General features: G+C 42.2%; 2 protein-coding genes across 6 annotated transcripts in view; both read left to right on the top strand.

The window, feature by feature from the left end:
- CLPX (caseinolytic mitochondrial matrix peptidase chaperone subunit) overlaps positions 1-10131 on the top strand; it is a 33219-nt gene extending 23088 nt beyond the window's left edge. For all 5 annotated transcript variants that reach the window (XM_030578753.1, XM_030578751.1, XM_030578754.1 and 2 more), the window contains 7 exons: positions 664-828; positions 1188-1276; positions 1877-2041; positions 2945-3244; positions 5290-5382; positions 5656-5762; positions 8055-10131. In XM_030578753.1, the coding sequence (XP_030434613.1) occupies positions 664-828; positions 1188-1276; positions 1877-2041; positions 2945-3244; positions 5290-5382; positions 5656-5762; positions 8055-8145 (1010 nt within the window). In that variant the 3' untranslated portion in view covers positions 8146-10131. The remainder of the gene's footprint in view (positions 1-663; positions 829-1187; positions 1277-1876; positions 2042-2944; positions 3245-5289; positions 5383-5655; positions 5763-8054) is intronic.
- Positions 10132-12548: 2417 nt separating this feature from the next.
- The window catches only part of PDCD7 (programmed cell death 7), a 10095-nt gene continuing 7372 nt past the window's right edge, over positions 12549-15271 (top strand). The window contains exon 1 of the mRNA XM_030578204.1: positions 12549-13403. Coding sequence (XP_030434064.1) covers positions 12549-13403 — 855 coding nt within the window. The remainder of the gene's footprint in view (positions 13404-15271) is intronic.

The raw sequence follows: 15271 nt of genomic DNA, 5'->3' as shown, positions 1-15271 counted from the left end.
GTAACTAGAAAAAATGTTTATAGTTTGCAGACTTCTCGTGGCAAGCTCAAGATGACATGTCCTGGTTAGAGGATGATGCTGTTTCACCTTCTAAGCCAGAGCTATTGTAGGGTCTAAAAAGGAAAAATTATATTTCAGTTTTTATAATATTTTACTCAGAAGTCTGTGTGCATGTATGTAAAAATACAAACATAACAGGATATTATTTACTCAGTACTCTCCCAGCCAAAGTATGGCTATGCCACTCTTCGTTTCAGGCAAAAACCTGAATAAACAGATCGGGTTTCCATAGTGCCCTGAAAGTTAACAGATGAATGGCACTAGTAATATAACATTTCGTTTATACTGGCACACACTTGTTACAATATATAAACACACAAACTTGTGTTAACTGTAGTGTATGTATCATAGGCAATCCTGAGCAAACTAATAGAATGCCATTAAAATGTACGCAACTTGGCAGAATCAAAAGATGACAGCATACATTCTTTGACAAAGCTCGCTTACCCAGAAAACATTGTTGAATGTTTAGCTGTCTGATGATGAAGAATGCCACACTGGTTATGTTCATTGAGGAAAAATGCTTGTGGTCTTGTATACTGCCACAGAAATACATTATGAATATTACAGAACAAATATTAGTTTGTTTTTTTAAATTTTTAGGTAAAACCCTGCTGGCTCAGACTCTAGCTAAATGCCTTGATGTACCTTTCGCTATCTGTGATTGTACTACCTTGACTCAAGCTGGCTATGTAGGTGAAGATATTGAATCTGTTATTGCAAAACTACTGCAAGATGCCAACTACAATGTAGAAAAAGCTCAACAAGGTAAACTTGGACCACGTATTTTCTGATGTTTGTCTGTAAAATTTACATGACCCAATTACATTCTGTAAGTTGGTGCCAAGAATCATTTTAATAGTTTAGCATTCTTGGTATATATATACTTCTAACTGATTGATTAATAAGAATTTTCAAAACTTAGTAAATTAATTTTAAAAATGATTATGAACAGGTGTAACAAGTTATTCCTTTCTTGGTATCCAGCAAGTCGCTTATGTAACATGCAGCATTCTGTAACATTGCTATAGCAATCTCTTCTATTTAAGATGGCACTCTTCTCTGTGATAGATAATATTTCTCTCTTACAAATAGCATCTTCTCTAAATATATTCCTTGTACTTTAGGAATTGTTTTTCTGGATGAAGTAGATAAGATTGGCAGTGTGCCAGGCATTCATCAGTTACGAGATGTAGGAGGAGAAGGCGTCCAACAAGTAAGTATGCAGTTTTTTTATTTCAGCCTTGTAAATCAAATCGTTAAAGTACATGAAGTCCCTGATGTTGTCTTGTCATGTTGCAGATATTGTCTGTGTATAGATTTGTATTTCATTGAATTCTAGAGTTTAATCAAAAGCTCCTTAGCCCCCATTCTGCTCTTCACCTCCCTCACTCCCCAAAAAACCCTCAGTGGAATTTTTATTAGAAATCATCCTTATCTGCTTTCAGGTATCAAGTTACATAAACTGAAAATCACTAGATGCTGTTTTTTCACTTTCTCCAAAACCCTTCATCACTGATGTCTCATGGAGAACTTTGAAAAACATTTTTAAAAACAATTCTTCTCATATGGGAGGTGGCATGTAGAAGACAAGCAATCTAGGTTTTGTTCCCATCTCTGCCACTGGCTCTTGATGCGGCCTTGGATAAAATTCTCAAGTACTCGGAACCTGTGGGCCAAGTCCTGCTTGTCATATTCAGGTGGTCAGTCTCATTGAATCCGGTGTGAGTAGGTTACAGGATTTGATGTGCATTCTGTTCTAAAGCTACAATGTGGATTCTTTATTTACTGCCTTTACCTCTCTGTTTTTACTTAGGGCTTGTTAAAGTTACTAGAAGGTACAATAGTGAACGTTCCAGAAAAAAATTCCCGTAAGTTACGTGGAGAAACGGTGCAGGTTGATACAACAAATGTCCTCTTTGTAGCTTCTGGTGCCTTTAATGGTCTTGACAGAATCATCAGCAGGAGGAAAAATGAAAAGGTGAGAACACATTGTTTTAGGATAGCTCTTTTTAGCTGTATTGAATGTATAGTGGCTCTTTTGCTAATGATTTTTGGAGGGTTATCTGTATTTATCTGTATCTGCACCTAGAAAACTGAATTCTGGTACTAAAAAGTTAATTGTGAAGGTGGTGTAATGTCTCTTAATTTTTAAAAATGGGGTTCCTGTGTGAACCATTCCATTGGGGAGGTGTCCTACCATCACATTTCCTTTAAATGTATGATATGATGCATAGAAAGCTTGAAGCAGAGAGCAAGCATTGGAAAAACACACACACACACTCACTCTCTCTCTATTTAATATTATATTCAATTCCCCTTATTTATCAGCAGTTGGAGACACACGACTTTGCTCTTTTTTGGATGACATAAGAAGCCTATGTAGTGCTATATTATTGGGTCAGTTTCCCACTTCCAGCAGATTTCTAAATAGGGTGACTAGATGTTCCATTTTTAAAGGGACAGTCCCATTTTTTGGGACTTTTTCTTAATATAGTCACCTTACTCCCCACCCCCTGTCCTGTTTTTTCACAGTTGCTATCTGGTAACCCTATGTCTACTGTTCTGACCCCAAGCTTTGTAAAGCTTTTTGGTGTAGTTTTTTTATTAGATGATCATCTGTTTCACTTTGGAAGAGTACGCTTTATTGTTATCGGAGGGTGCTTGTATCACATAGCAACTAGTACAAGATATGTAATGTAATCACATTTTAATTTGTGAAAAGTATTTAATTCCTTCATGCCTGATCGGTAGTCACTGTGTGTTAGTGCCTTGCTGAGAGAACTAAATGTTACAACAGGTTTCTGTTAATTCATACAACATTAAAATTAAAGCAAATTTGTAACTGTAGCTCTTCCATGAACATGCAGTGTTTATTTTGCAGTATCTTGGTTTTGGCACGCCATCTAATTTGGGAAAAGGCAGAAGGGCTGCTGCAGCAGCTGACCTCGCTAACATAAGTGGGGAGTCCAATACACAGCAAGATATTGAAGAAAAAGATCGCTTGTTGCGGCATGTGGAAGCCAGAGATCTCATTGAATTTGGCATGATTCCAGAGTTTGTGGGACGTTTACCTGTGGTGGTTCCCCTGCACAGCCTGGATGAGAAAACACTTGTACGGATTCTTACTGAGCCAAGAAATGCTGTTGTTCCTCAATACCAGGCATTATTCAGCATGGACAAGGTTCGTTTTTTTTTTTGTCTTACTAATTGACATCCTTTTGATATCCTTGTTATGGAATTAATGTTAAGGCTTTTTCAATATAAAGATATACTGTCTGCTTTTTGACTAAAGAAAATGAACTCATCGTCTTATCGAAGAATGGTAAGTAATGGGAGTTGCATAAATCCCCACTCATTGGGAGAATCCCTGTTCATTGCTTCAGTGACTACATTAGTTACTTGGTTTGGTGCTAGGAATTTTAATTTTCAGGGACAAAGAGATTAGCAAGATCTTATTACATTTATTGGGCTTCTCTTAAGTAATCAAAAAAACTACATGAGAAATGTATTCTTTATTTTCAGTATCTTAAGGGTACTGTATCATATTGGCCAACTGTGTATGCTGTAATTTCTTGTTAAATTGCTGAATTTTCAAAATATCTATCTTCAGTGGAGGAAAAGATTGCCTGGTCTCACTAAAGATATAATGGAATTACTAGCATTATTCCATTAGCGAGATATTTTTGTGTTCTATTTTGGAATCAGGTTTCAAAGCTACTTTGATTTGAGTAGCTTATGGCTTGGGGAAAGGGTTTTTTCCTAATCTGCTATGCTTCCACTTTTTGCTTCCTCCAAAATAAGCTTTTTAATCATAGTCTTCCCCTCAGAAGTGTTAAAATATTAGATGCTTGAAATTCTTCCTAGAAACTGCAAACATTCTAAGGACATGCTAAATTTCACTAATCAGCTTGCCTTTTTTGTAGCTTATTCCTTTCACTCATCATCCTCTCATTAGTTTGTTGTCTAGTTAGATTGTAAACCCTTTGCAGGGACATTGTCTTCATATCTGTCTCTAAAAAGCACCTAGTGCATTGGTACTATAGAAAAAAATATAATTCAGCCTTTTTCTAATAATGTGTGTTATAACGCATTAGTACCTAATTCAAGAGCTCGATCTATGCTAGAAAATTTTAAATTAATTGATTGCTCCTGCAACATTTATAGAATACTGTTCACACACACGCACAAGCCTCCAATGTTCTACCCAGTTATTAGACCAGATTCTTTCAGAAGATTTAATAACTAGTTACAACTTAATTGGTTCAGTCTGAACCAGTTTAGTGCCACTGTGAATGAAGACAAGCTGAAACTGTTCATCTAGTCCTCCCACTACAGTCCAAGCGTGCGCAAGTGGTCTTGCGAAATCTCCCTGAATGGACAGGGGACATTGCAGTAGAAATGTTTTAGGACAGCACTGGTGTGTGGTGGCAAGGCAAAACTTAAAAGTAATTGTCTTAAAATTAAATGGCTTCTGGGGAAACAGTTTAACTGGTTTGTACTTGAACTCATTCCATACAAATGATTCTGTTACAAGTGTTCAGGTCTGTAGTGTAGACAAGATAGAGAGGCCACTAATAAATACACCTGTACAGAATCTAAGCAAATGGCCTTCATAACCCATTATTCATCACTGCTTTGTGTTGAATGCATCCTAGTCTCTTGACACATTTACAACTATGCAGCTATATTGAAATGGTAGGAGACACCATACTGTAATTGCAACTGAAAAGCAGGTACTTGAAGATTTTTATCTAATACAAACAAACTGGAAATTATCTGCAAACCATAATATTTTATTCCATTCATGATAACTCAGCCCTCTAAATTAGGTGCAAATTTGTCCCATTTTTTTAATACATATTAGCTTTAGTATTTATATAGCTGTGGTTTTCTTGTTGCTTTACTTGCACAGTCCAAGGAACCTGTCCCAAAAAAGAGATTTTTATTTTTTTTTTAAAAGGAAGGTGGGAGGTGCAAGAGCAGATTATGACAAAATCATCAAAGCGCTTGTGTTAACATCTGTTCTATGGTGAATACATTGCATAGGTAAAATTTCCAAAAGATGAATTAGAAGTGCTACTTCATGAACTAGCTATTTCATAATATTTTTATTAAATGATTTTGCACAATGTATTTATTGTTAAATGAAAGATGGGTAAACCATGGACTTAGGAAAGTTACAAATGAAATATTTCAACAAAATTTAATGTATTTTTACGTATGTAGTGTGAATTGACTGTTACTGAGGATGCATTGAAGGCTATAGCCAGACTGGCGCTAGACAGAAAGACTGGTGCAAGAGGTCTTCGATCTATAATGGTAAGTGTGCAGCCTTTTTTAGGGGGTGTTATCAGCCTCACTAGGTGTAGATAATGTATTTAGAATGTAAGTATTCTTCTTGCTAAGACAACTTATGCTTAAAAAAGGATCTCTAGGCAGGATATTAAGATCTGCAAAGTAAATTTCGTCCTAATGACAATAACTAGTCAGATTTCTTCCAGTCCAGTATCCACTATTATGAAGTGACTCTCAGAACTACTTTTGTGCAAAGCATTGTATACATGATTTTTTTACTTTTCTCTTTGCTCATAGGAAAAGTTGTTGCTGGAGCCCATGTTCGAAGTACCCAATTCTGACATTGTATGTGTGGAGGTTGACAAAGAAGTTGTGGAAGGCAAAAAAGAACCAGGATATATTAGGTAACAGAGGAATTGCAATTCCAGCCAGACTAATAGTCTAGACAGTCAGTCAGCCGGTGCCTCATACAAATGGTTTTTTTAATAAAATAAAATTCTACACACATACATGTTCCAAAAATAATCTTCCAACTTTGTGTATATCATACATAGTTGGTAGATATAGGGCACTTAATGCATATTCTGTACTAGTGAGTTAGGATTTTTTTATTACCATTGTTATATTACATATTAAATCTAAAAATATAAAATTGTTTTGTAACTTTTAAATTTAAATGTATTACATTCTGTTTTTAACTCTTCCCAGTGTGTGTGTGTTTCTTTAGAAACAGAAAACAAAAAGTGTATGATGAGTTAATTGTGAATATATCACTAAGGCTATTTGAGTGGTGGTGTATTTGCTGAAAAGAAAAAATTCTGTGTTCTGTGAGGGCTCCAGGACACTGGAGCTTGCTTCCCCTTCCTGGGTTGGAAATAGCTGAATTTGATGATCTAGGCATGCTGCAAAATACATCTGTTTGATAATATTTTTGAGATGGCAAGAGGGTATGCTTGCCTCAGGGATGAAGGGAATGGGATAAAAAGGTGTTCCTGCAGGTAGGTGGCTGGTTGGCCGAGTTCCTGTTGAAATTACTAGTTTAATTCTGCTGGGATTTAATGATTTTATTAGATCTTGGATATGTGTTTTTTCCCCAATCTAAATAAATAGATGATGTGGAGAGGGGAGGGACAGTTCTGTGTTTAACATACAGGACTGGGAGTCAGTTTTCCTGGTTCCTGTTTCTCACAAGATTCCTTGTGTGACCCTCAGGAAGCTGCATAACCTCTCTGTGCCTCAGATTCCCTTTCTGTGTAATGGAGATGTAACATGCAGCACTAGTAGAGTTCCCCCTGGCTGCACACTCATCAGGCTGCTGTATTGAGCCTCATACACTGGACCCTGGGGTCTCTGTAGGCAGCAGCACTGTTTCTCTCCTTGGCCTCTTGACACATTTCTATCTTAGAAATGGGACCATGTGGCCAAGCTGTTCTAGGCCCAGAATCCTGTCTTCCAATTGCAGCCAATGCCAGATGCTTTAGAGGGAATGAACAGAACAGGGCAGTTATTATGTGACCCATCCCTGTCTCTGGGGTACCCAGTATTCTTCTGCACATGGCTTCCAAAATCAGGGAGTGTCTGTCTCTCCCTGCCCCCCTCTTAGGCAGCTAGCTTCCTCCATCCTCAGCACATTCAGCAGTAAAACAGGGCTATCTGTTACAAAGGCATGCCCCTCTCTCCTGTCCAATGCTTTGTCCAAAAGCCTGCCCTTGGTTCTATCTGAGAGTCCGTTTTAAACCCCTGCTTTGTCATCCCTGCCCCTTTGTCTTGTTTGGTGATTTTCCACTCTGCCCTTCCTGCGGAGAAGTTCAGGGAACTGTTCCTCTGAGCTCCAGCCAACCCATTGTCCCAGTGAGTTCCCACCTGCATAGGCAACCCATTATGGTTTAACAACCACGCACCATCCCTGATCTAGAAGGTACATGACATAGCACCTGCCAACTGGTGGCTGACTCACTACACCAGCAGTTCCTGAACTGTGGGATTTGAGGTTGCACCATCAGCCGATGGGGTGCAGCAATCCTTAGTATGTAGAGGATGCCATTTTGCATCACACAGCATGACTTTGCATGCATGGTCATGTGTGAGGTCATGCTCTTCAAAATGGCATCCTCCATGCTGTCTGGGGTCCCAGGAGGAAATATTTCACTAAAGTGGTGTCATGCTAGCAAAAAGTTTGGAAACCTCTGCTGTACACATTAAAGCATTTCATATCAACTGGAAGTCATAAGTTGTATGTAGACAGATTCCCCAAAACATCATAGGAGATAATACTATTATTTATCAAGTCAGTATTGAGGCTTAATTCTGAGGAGCTCAACCTGCAGATAGAGGGGGGATTGTTGAAGTAGGAAGTGTTATCTTCAGTAACACTCTTGTTAAGTGTTAAGAAGTGCACTGCAAAATAACTGGGAGCCTGCAGTGTTTATTGGAAAGTTAAACTTTATCCTATTTATTTCTGGTCATTTAATTTGTGATAAAGAATGTAAATTTTCCTTTTCAAGCAAGTAAATAAGGTTTAATCAGTGAATTACCTACCCAAGAGACATTTGAGATCAGTATTTAAAGCAGCACACATGCCATATCCAACTTGAAATGATGCTTTATGAAATACCTGTCTGTGAGGAGCCGTGGTAATCCTACCAGCATTCTCCTCTCAACTTGTAAAATATGTGATCAATTCTTTTTAATTGTAGGGCTCCGACTAAAGATACATCTGAAGAAGAGTATGACTCAGGAGTTGAAGAGGAAGGTTGGCCTCGTCAAGCAGATGCTGCAAACAATTAAATAGTTCAGTGTTCTCCTGCATATAGAGTACTTGGTTATTTTTAAGATCATTACCTGGCATTACAGTCTGATACTGAAGTCATTGGATCTATCCTGGATATAATACATGGTCAAAAAAGTTGATATTTAAAAAAAAAAAAAAAAGATCATGTATTGTAACATCACGTTGATTTATTCAGTGGACATTATTTGGACTTCAGTAGCATAATGTTCAAATATAAATTGTACATTACATTTTGTTCAGTTTTTAAATGTGCTTTAACAATTCTAAAAAGCAAAGAAGGTGTTGCTTAAACAATGCAAGTGTCGCAAATAGTTTTATTTTACAATGATGTTACTCTTCACATGGGAAAACACGTTAAATATAAAATAGAGGATAAGCAAACTTAATTTTGCATATATTTCACTCACTTGGGTTAAGTTCATTAACTGTAAATGCCAGTGTTTGATTTATGTACATTTGGAACCCAAATGGATGCTGGAGAGACTTGTTACATTTGTCATGAAAAATTTCCTAGAAACTGGATTTTGAAAAAAAATCAGACGTGTTTTATGACCTTTTTTATGCAACTTTGCTGAAATGTAACACAAATTTGTTACAATAATTGGCGGCAGTACCAAATATCATATCATTATTTACTTACCTTAGCATCACATGTACATTTTAACGGATCCTTTAGAATACTGTGAAAGCAAGTGGAACCAGAAGTCTGAATTTCTTTTGGAAGGAAACAATTTACAGGAAGTAGACCATGTGGATTTAGACTTTAAAATGGCCTAAAATTTAAATATTAATGTTCTATATAGTACATTTTGTTTAAAGTATTGGAACTATCATGCATCAGTTTTTTGGTGCCAGATGTTTGCCCACCTATCTTCTTATAACATTAAGAGATGAAAGAAAGTAAAGTGAATGTATAGTATTTTTGATGTAATCAGTAGAGACTGTTTACGACAGTGCTTTTTTTTTTTTAAGTTATATGCTTAAATGCTGGTTTTGCATCTTGTGTTTTTTGTCTCTCTCGGTTTTAGACTTTCAGCAAAGCAAAAAAAGCCCTAACTTGGTTTTACATTCTAATTAACTTGATCCTTTAGGAAAACATTTGTAAAACACTAAGGGACTTGTATCTTTTTGATTATTTCAGAAATTAAAATCTATGCTGATAACTTCGATGTTTTGGTCTTCCTAGCAATATGTGGCTCTAAGTTATGCTGACTTTTGTTAAGTTTTCAGTCAAGCTAGTTAATTGAATTAAAACACCCTTACAGTTTTTAGGCTAGGATAGGAATACAGTGAATGTTTTAGATCAGAATGGGTACTGTTCTATTGGCCCACACCTTCATTTCTTCACTAGTAGTTCAGAATTAACATGGTTTGTCAGTCACTTAATACATACATGCTTATATAGAATGGATACAAAAAATATAGATTGAATCAGTTTTTCTTCTGGTTAAGCTACCCAGTAATGGTTCAGAAAAGGCTGCCCTCAGGGTTCTGGATACTTTCAGGAGAAGCAACCATAGTTAGTTTACTCTGGATAGACTTCCAGTTTTGGTAACTTTAACCTCATTTTCCTTTTTGTAGAATGAAAATTCTAAGAGCTTTTAATTCTATTAATTCTTTTTTAAATGATTGAGAAATGTTTTAGTGAAAATCCATTAAACAACTTAGTTTAATATGTAATCATGAAATGTTTTTAAACAAATGTGGTATAACTACAACTTGTACTTCAAAAGCAGATTTGGTATTTGAATAAAACAAAGCAAATATTCATGAATTACAGATTTCTGTAGATGAAGCATGAGACTTAAGTAATGGCACATAAAATGATTAAAATATTTTCCAGAATGCTTGAGTTCAGGATCCTCATTAAAAAGCTGAATTAAAGTTATATATTTACATATTGAACATTCACAGATGAGTCCACTTTCATATTTAAGACAGTTTTGAATCTATGTAATAGAATAAAGTTTCTTTGGGAATTATGCAAGCTAATCATGACTATTTTCATATTCTTAAAATTTAAAGGTACATATAACAAAAGTACAATAAAAAAGCAAAGTAGCTGTAACTTGGGAGAATTAAATCTGTTTAATATAAATTGCCTTTGGTTAGCCACCTTAGTATTGTCAGGTAAATGCTTCTTCCACTAATTGTTTAATTAAAAAGTCACCTAATTTTAATAGGTTCTTAAAGGCCATACTGTTGCATCTTCATGCTCATTTGAAATCTTATCAAGTTGATACAGTAGGGAATGAGATGTTTTAGAGCTGCCTTCTCTATAGTTAGTTAGAGACAGTAATTGCCTTACTGAAATGCTTGCTTTATCTCCTCTTTGGATACTACCGAGCCAAGGGAAATGTCCAGCTTAAATGAAATGCTGTGTCCAAAATAGCAATAAAAAGGCTAGAATGACTCTCTAAGTTAAGATCAGTGCTTTTTTTGGAAAATGTACCAAACAATGTTTGTGATGGAAAGAGGGAAGAAGAGTTGTACATGTGTATACATCTCATTGAGAAAGTAATTGTGTTAGCAATTGTGGCAGTTATCTGTGTCAATTCCTTGTACCTTGATAGAATGAGTTGCATAATGAACCCCCACAAAGGTCTAGGAGAAGAGGTTGGATTTTGGCTTTTTGCAAAGAGTTTTACAAACTTGACTATTTACCTCTGCGGACACACGTGTGAGGGGAAATTCTAGAAACCAGCTGCTGAAGATTTTCAGCAGGCTTCAAAAACATTTCAGACTAAATCAAACCAGTTCTGTGCTGTTGTGGATAGAGAAACTGAAAAGGTTCAATTAGACCATCACTCCACTGTTTCATTTAGTACAGTCTGTGGAATCACAGCTTCACTGCTCCTGGAAACTGAGCTGGGGATGGAGTTTATGGGAATGGGATAGATATCCATACGCTGTAGCTGAAAGAATTTAGACTAACAGGAGTGTGGCTGGGCCAGCAAACCTACAGCAGAGCAGTTCTTTAACTGGTAGTTCGGCTAGAATGAACATATTGAAGCAGCAGGGAGTAGACTGGTGCACTATAACAAGCTTTTGACCCCTTCCCTGGAGCAAACAAGGCAACACTAGTAGCTAGCCGTGTCAATGCATATATTTTTTTGACTGGGCTATATTAAGTAATGTAACAGTCAAATCCTACATGTTGATTTGTAATTACCTGTTGCTGGGGAGGGACAGGACTTGCTCTTTACCTGCACTGTGGTTCTCTGGGGGAGATCACCCACCTCTGGGTACTTCCTCCAGCTGCAGCATGCTCCCAGCTACACCGGGGAGATCAGATCAGACCCACCTCTGGCAATCTCCAGTGGCTGCAGGAACTCCAGGGCTGCCGTTTAGCCCCCGAGTTTCCTGCAGATGGGGTAGGTTCAGGAAAGTGGCTCTGATGTGCCCGAGAGCATGGCTGTGCAGGGGAAGAGTAAGTCCTCTACTGCCCCAGACTAGCAGCTGGAGACAGGGACATGATCATATCCCTCTCCTCCCTTCCAGTAGCTAGATTTCATAGGGGAGGTCTGATTTCATGGGCCATGACATGTTTTTCATGGCAGAGAATTTGGTAGAGTACCTATACTCCAGGACTGATTGTGTGAGTTGGTAGGAGCCAGAGTGCGCAGGTTACAGGATCATTGTCTGCTCTTGTTTGCAATAACTGACCCCTCATCTGCGTGAGTGACAATGTTAGGGGCAGAAGGGTGGCAAGAAAACTTGGTTGTGATTTCAGTCGACTCACTATTGGTGTTATGTAGCAGATCTCTTGGAGCAATGTAGGGTTTTGGTCACTCAATTCTCCTACTAACTTCTCAGCATATATCAGGACCAGCTCTAGCAGCGAGGAAGGTAGAGGCTGTTGGTGTGAGTAGGCCAAAGGCAGCCTGTAATACAGCAGCAGGTGCTGTTAAACAGCGGCTCTAGTTTCTTTGGGTGAGGGTCTCCTGCGCTGTGCTCCCTGCAGTGTGGGACCCCTTCCAGCGTGCTGCAGCAGTGGAAGGCCTGGGCCCTGGCTTTAGAAATGACTGTGTGGTTGTGGCTGCTTTCTGCGGTCACTGGCTGAAGGGAGCAGAGGGGAAAGAGGTGGTGGGACTGCTCCACCTTCATCGGCCTTTTAGAAAACCCTCCCTCCATCCATCCACAGCAACAGGTAGTCACAGCCCTTGCCCACACCCTTTTCCTTCCTACACCAGCATAGCGCCTAGCCCCTTTCCCTCAGACCCCTCCCCTTCATAAATATTCATAAGGCTGGACCCCGTCGCCTATATATACATATTCATAACCCTTCACCTACTCTACTGGGTACCCGCGGCTGGCTCCTCCCCGCCGCCAGGGGGCGCTGTGCGCTGCCGGAAGCGCTCGCGCCGCTGGCTGCGGCTCAGGGCGAGCCGGGCCCCTCATGTCTCAGCCGCCGCTGCCCTTCGGCGCCCGCTTTGCGGGGCCGCCGCCGCCCCCCCAGTACCGCTGCTTCCCGCCCCCGGGGGGGCTGTTCGCGCCTTCCCCCGCCGCCGGCCCCTTCGCGGGAGCCCAGCTCCCGCCGCCTCCCCCCTTCCTGCCGCCCCCGGCGGGGGGCCCCGAGCTGCCCCCGGGCCGCCCCCTCCCGCTCCCCGCCGGCGGCCCCTACTTCCCCGCGCCCGGGGGAGGCTGCGGCCCGGCGCCCCTCGGCCGGGAGGCGGCCCCGCGGCTCCTGTACCCGGCCCCGGGGCCGCCGCCCTGGCAGCCGGGCCCGCCGCCGTGGGGCGAGGGCAGCGCCGAGCCGCGGGAGGCGGCCGAGGGGGAGGAGGAGGCCGCCCTGCGGCAGCGCGATGAGCTGTGGCTGGCCCAGTTCCTGGCCCACAGGCGGCCGCGGCCCCGCGGCTTCCCCCCGCCCCCGCCGGGCGCGCCGAGCCCCAGCCGGGCCCGGCAGCTGGCGGCGGGGGCCCTGCGGCCGGTGGCCCAGCTCGCGGGCCTGTGCCGCGCCATGCGGCAGCTGGAGGCCGCCGGGGACGAGGCGGGCTGGGGCCAGGCCCACGGCCAGGCCCGCGCCCTGCTGAGCGAGCTGCGGGAGCAGGTGCGGCCCCTGCGGGAGCCCGGCTACCTGGGCGAGCTGCGGCGCAAGGCGGAGAAGGCGAGGAAGAGGCGGCTGCGCCTCCGCAAGAGGAAGCAGGAGGCCGAGGCGGCCCGGGAGGAGGAGGCGGCCCGGGCGGCGGAAAGGGAGGCCAGGATCGACCGCTGGCGAGCCAAGTGCGTGCAGGAGGTGGAGGAGAAGAACCGGGTACTGAGCACCGGGGGAGCCCCGAGGGGCGAAGCTGTGGCGCGGAACAGGGGAGGGAGGCTGCTGAGAGCCATTGAGCCAAGCTATAAACTGTCCATCTCGCGAACCCAACCAGTCTTGCCCCTTTGCCTGCCCCTTCCCGGAGGTGCCGCCCATTCTCGGAGACCCCACCCCTCCCTCCACCCCTTCTCCCTCCCTTGCCCGCCCTCCCTCACTTTCACCAGACGGGGGTGCAGGAGAGGATGTGGGGTGCAGGCTGTGGGAGGGAGTTTAGGTGCAGGAGGGGGCTGGGTAGGGTTTTGGGGGGCGGGAGGGGGTATGAAGTGCTGGCTCTGGGAGGGGACTCAGGGCTGGAGCAGGGGGCTGAGTGGCACTTACCTTGGGCTGCTCTTCAGGTGGAGCAGTGGGGCTAAGGCAGGCTCCCTGCCAGCGCAGCCCCTGGGAGAGGCAGGAGACTGCCCCTGCAGCTCTGATTGGCTGCAGTTCCCAGCCAGTGGTGCTCCGGAGTTGGCATTAGGAGCAGTGCGCAGAGACCCTCTGCCCCCTTTCCTGCTCCCAATGCTGGCCGCTTTCGGCAGCAGCATAGGGTCAGGGCAGGCAGGGATCCCACCTTAGTCCCACTGCTCTGTGGGAGTTTTATCAGCCTAAACTGCTGGTTTGGTTTCACTAGCCTATGGGAGATAGAGCCTGATTCCAGGAGACCCCGGCAGATCCGGGAGGGTTGGCAACCCTGGTAGGGTGCTACCTCACCCCTCAGATTTTGATGTGGTTTCCAAAACTACTTCAAGCCAGGGAGTGTGGCAGCACCTGACTTCCAGCACCTATGGGTGTGCTGTGCTTTTGAGATGGTACTGACCGTTGGTAGTCCTTAAAGATCTATTGGGGGTGTTGACTGTGCTGCTCTGGCCAAATCCTGATATGCCTGATTGCATTCAGTCTACATAAAATTTTCCCTGCAGTTTCACCTGGACACAGTGCTTCCTTTCTAGTCCTGAATTAATTTGTTGCCATATGCCAAGTGGCTGCTGTGTTCCATTGTAGCTATATTAAATTGGAGAGTGCACTGATCCTTGGTGTATCCCTTAGCTGCCTCACTGGCATGTTTGTAAGGCTCCTATGCTTACATGCTTTGCCTTCCTCTAATGAAAGTTCCAAGAAGTGTGAGGAATTATTATAATTCTCATTTTTTTTGGAAGTCTTGTGAAATTTAGTAACATTCTTAAAGCCCCTCTTCCTGGTGTCAAGGGATTATGTGAAAATCATTGCTTTCATTTTTTATTTTTTGTTAAGTACATTTCTAGCCCTTGTGCTTGCAGAGGAAAGCTTGAGAATGTGACCAAATCATCCTCTAGATGCTCAGGCTGTGTCTGCACTACAGCAGCACAGCTATGGCTGTGAAAAGGGTTTTTCTATCATTGTAGTTAATCACCTCTCCAAGTGGTGGTAGCTGGGTTGGGAGAAGAATTCTCTCATTGGCCGAGCCATGTCTACACTAGCGGTTAGGTTGGTTTAACTAGCATGCATGGATGTGAATTTTTCACCCCCCTGAGCGATGTATCTGGGTAAGGCTAAATTTTAAGTATATATCAGGCTTCAGAAACCAGAAGGCTAAGAAGAAGAACCTAGAGTTAATTATTTTTTTAATGTCATGATTTTTTGAACACTTGGCAATACTGTTGTTGACCCACTGAAAGCTCCATTAATTTCCATAGCATAATTCTCACTGTAAGCACTTCGGAGAAGTGTTTTCCTTTTTTTTTTAGCTCTCCATTTTAGATTTTTTTTTTTTTTTTTAAAGCAAAAGATTTATCCTGCGTTAGGGGCCTGAAGAGGGGTGGCATCAGAGCCACAATATCAGCTGTATCCCA

Source organism: Gopherus evgoodei, chromosome 10 (assembly GCF_007399415.2).
Source record: "Gopherus evgoodei ecotype Sinaloan lineage chromosome 10, rGopEvg1_v1.p, whole genome shotgun sequence".
In the NCBI taxonomy this organism is placed as follows: domain Eukaryota; kingdom Metazoa; phylum Chordata; order Testudines; family Testudinidae; genus Gopherus; species Gopherus evgoodei.
Note: the sequence above shows the minus strand (reverse complement) of the source record. Positions and strands in the feature narration are given on the sequence as shown.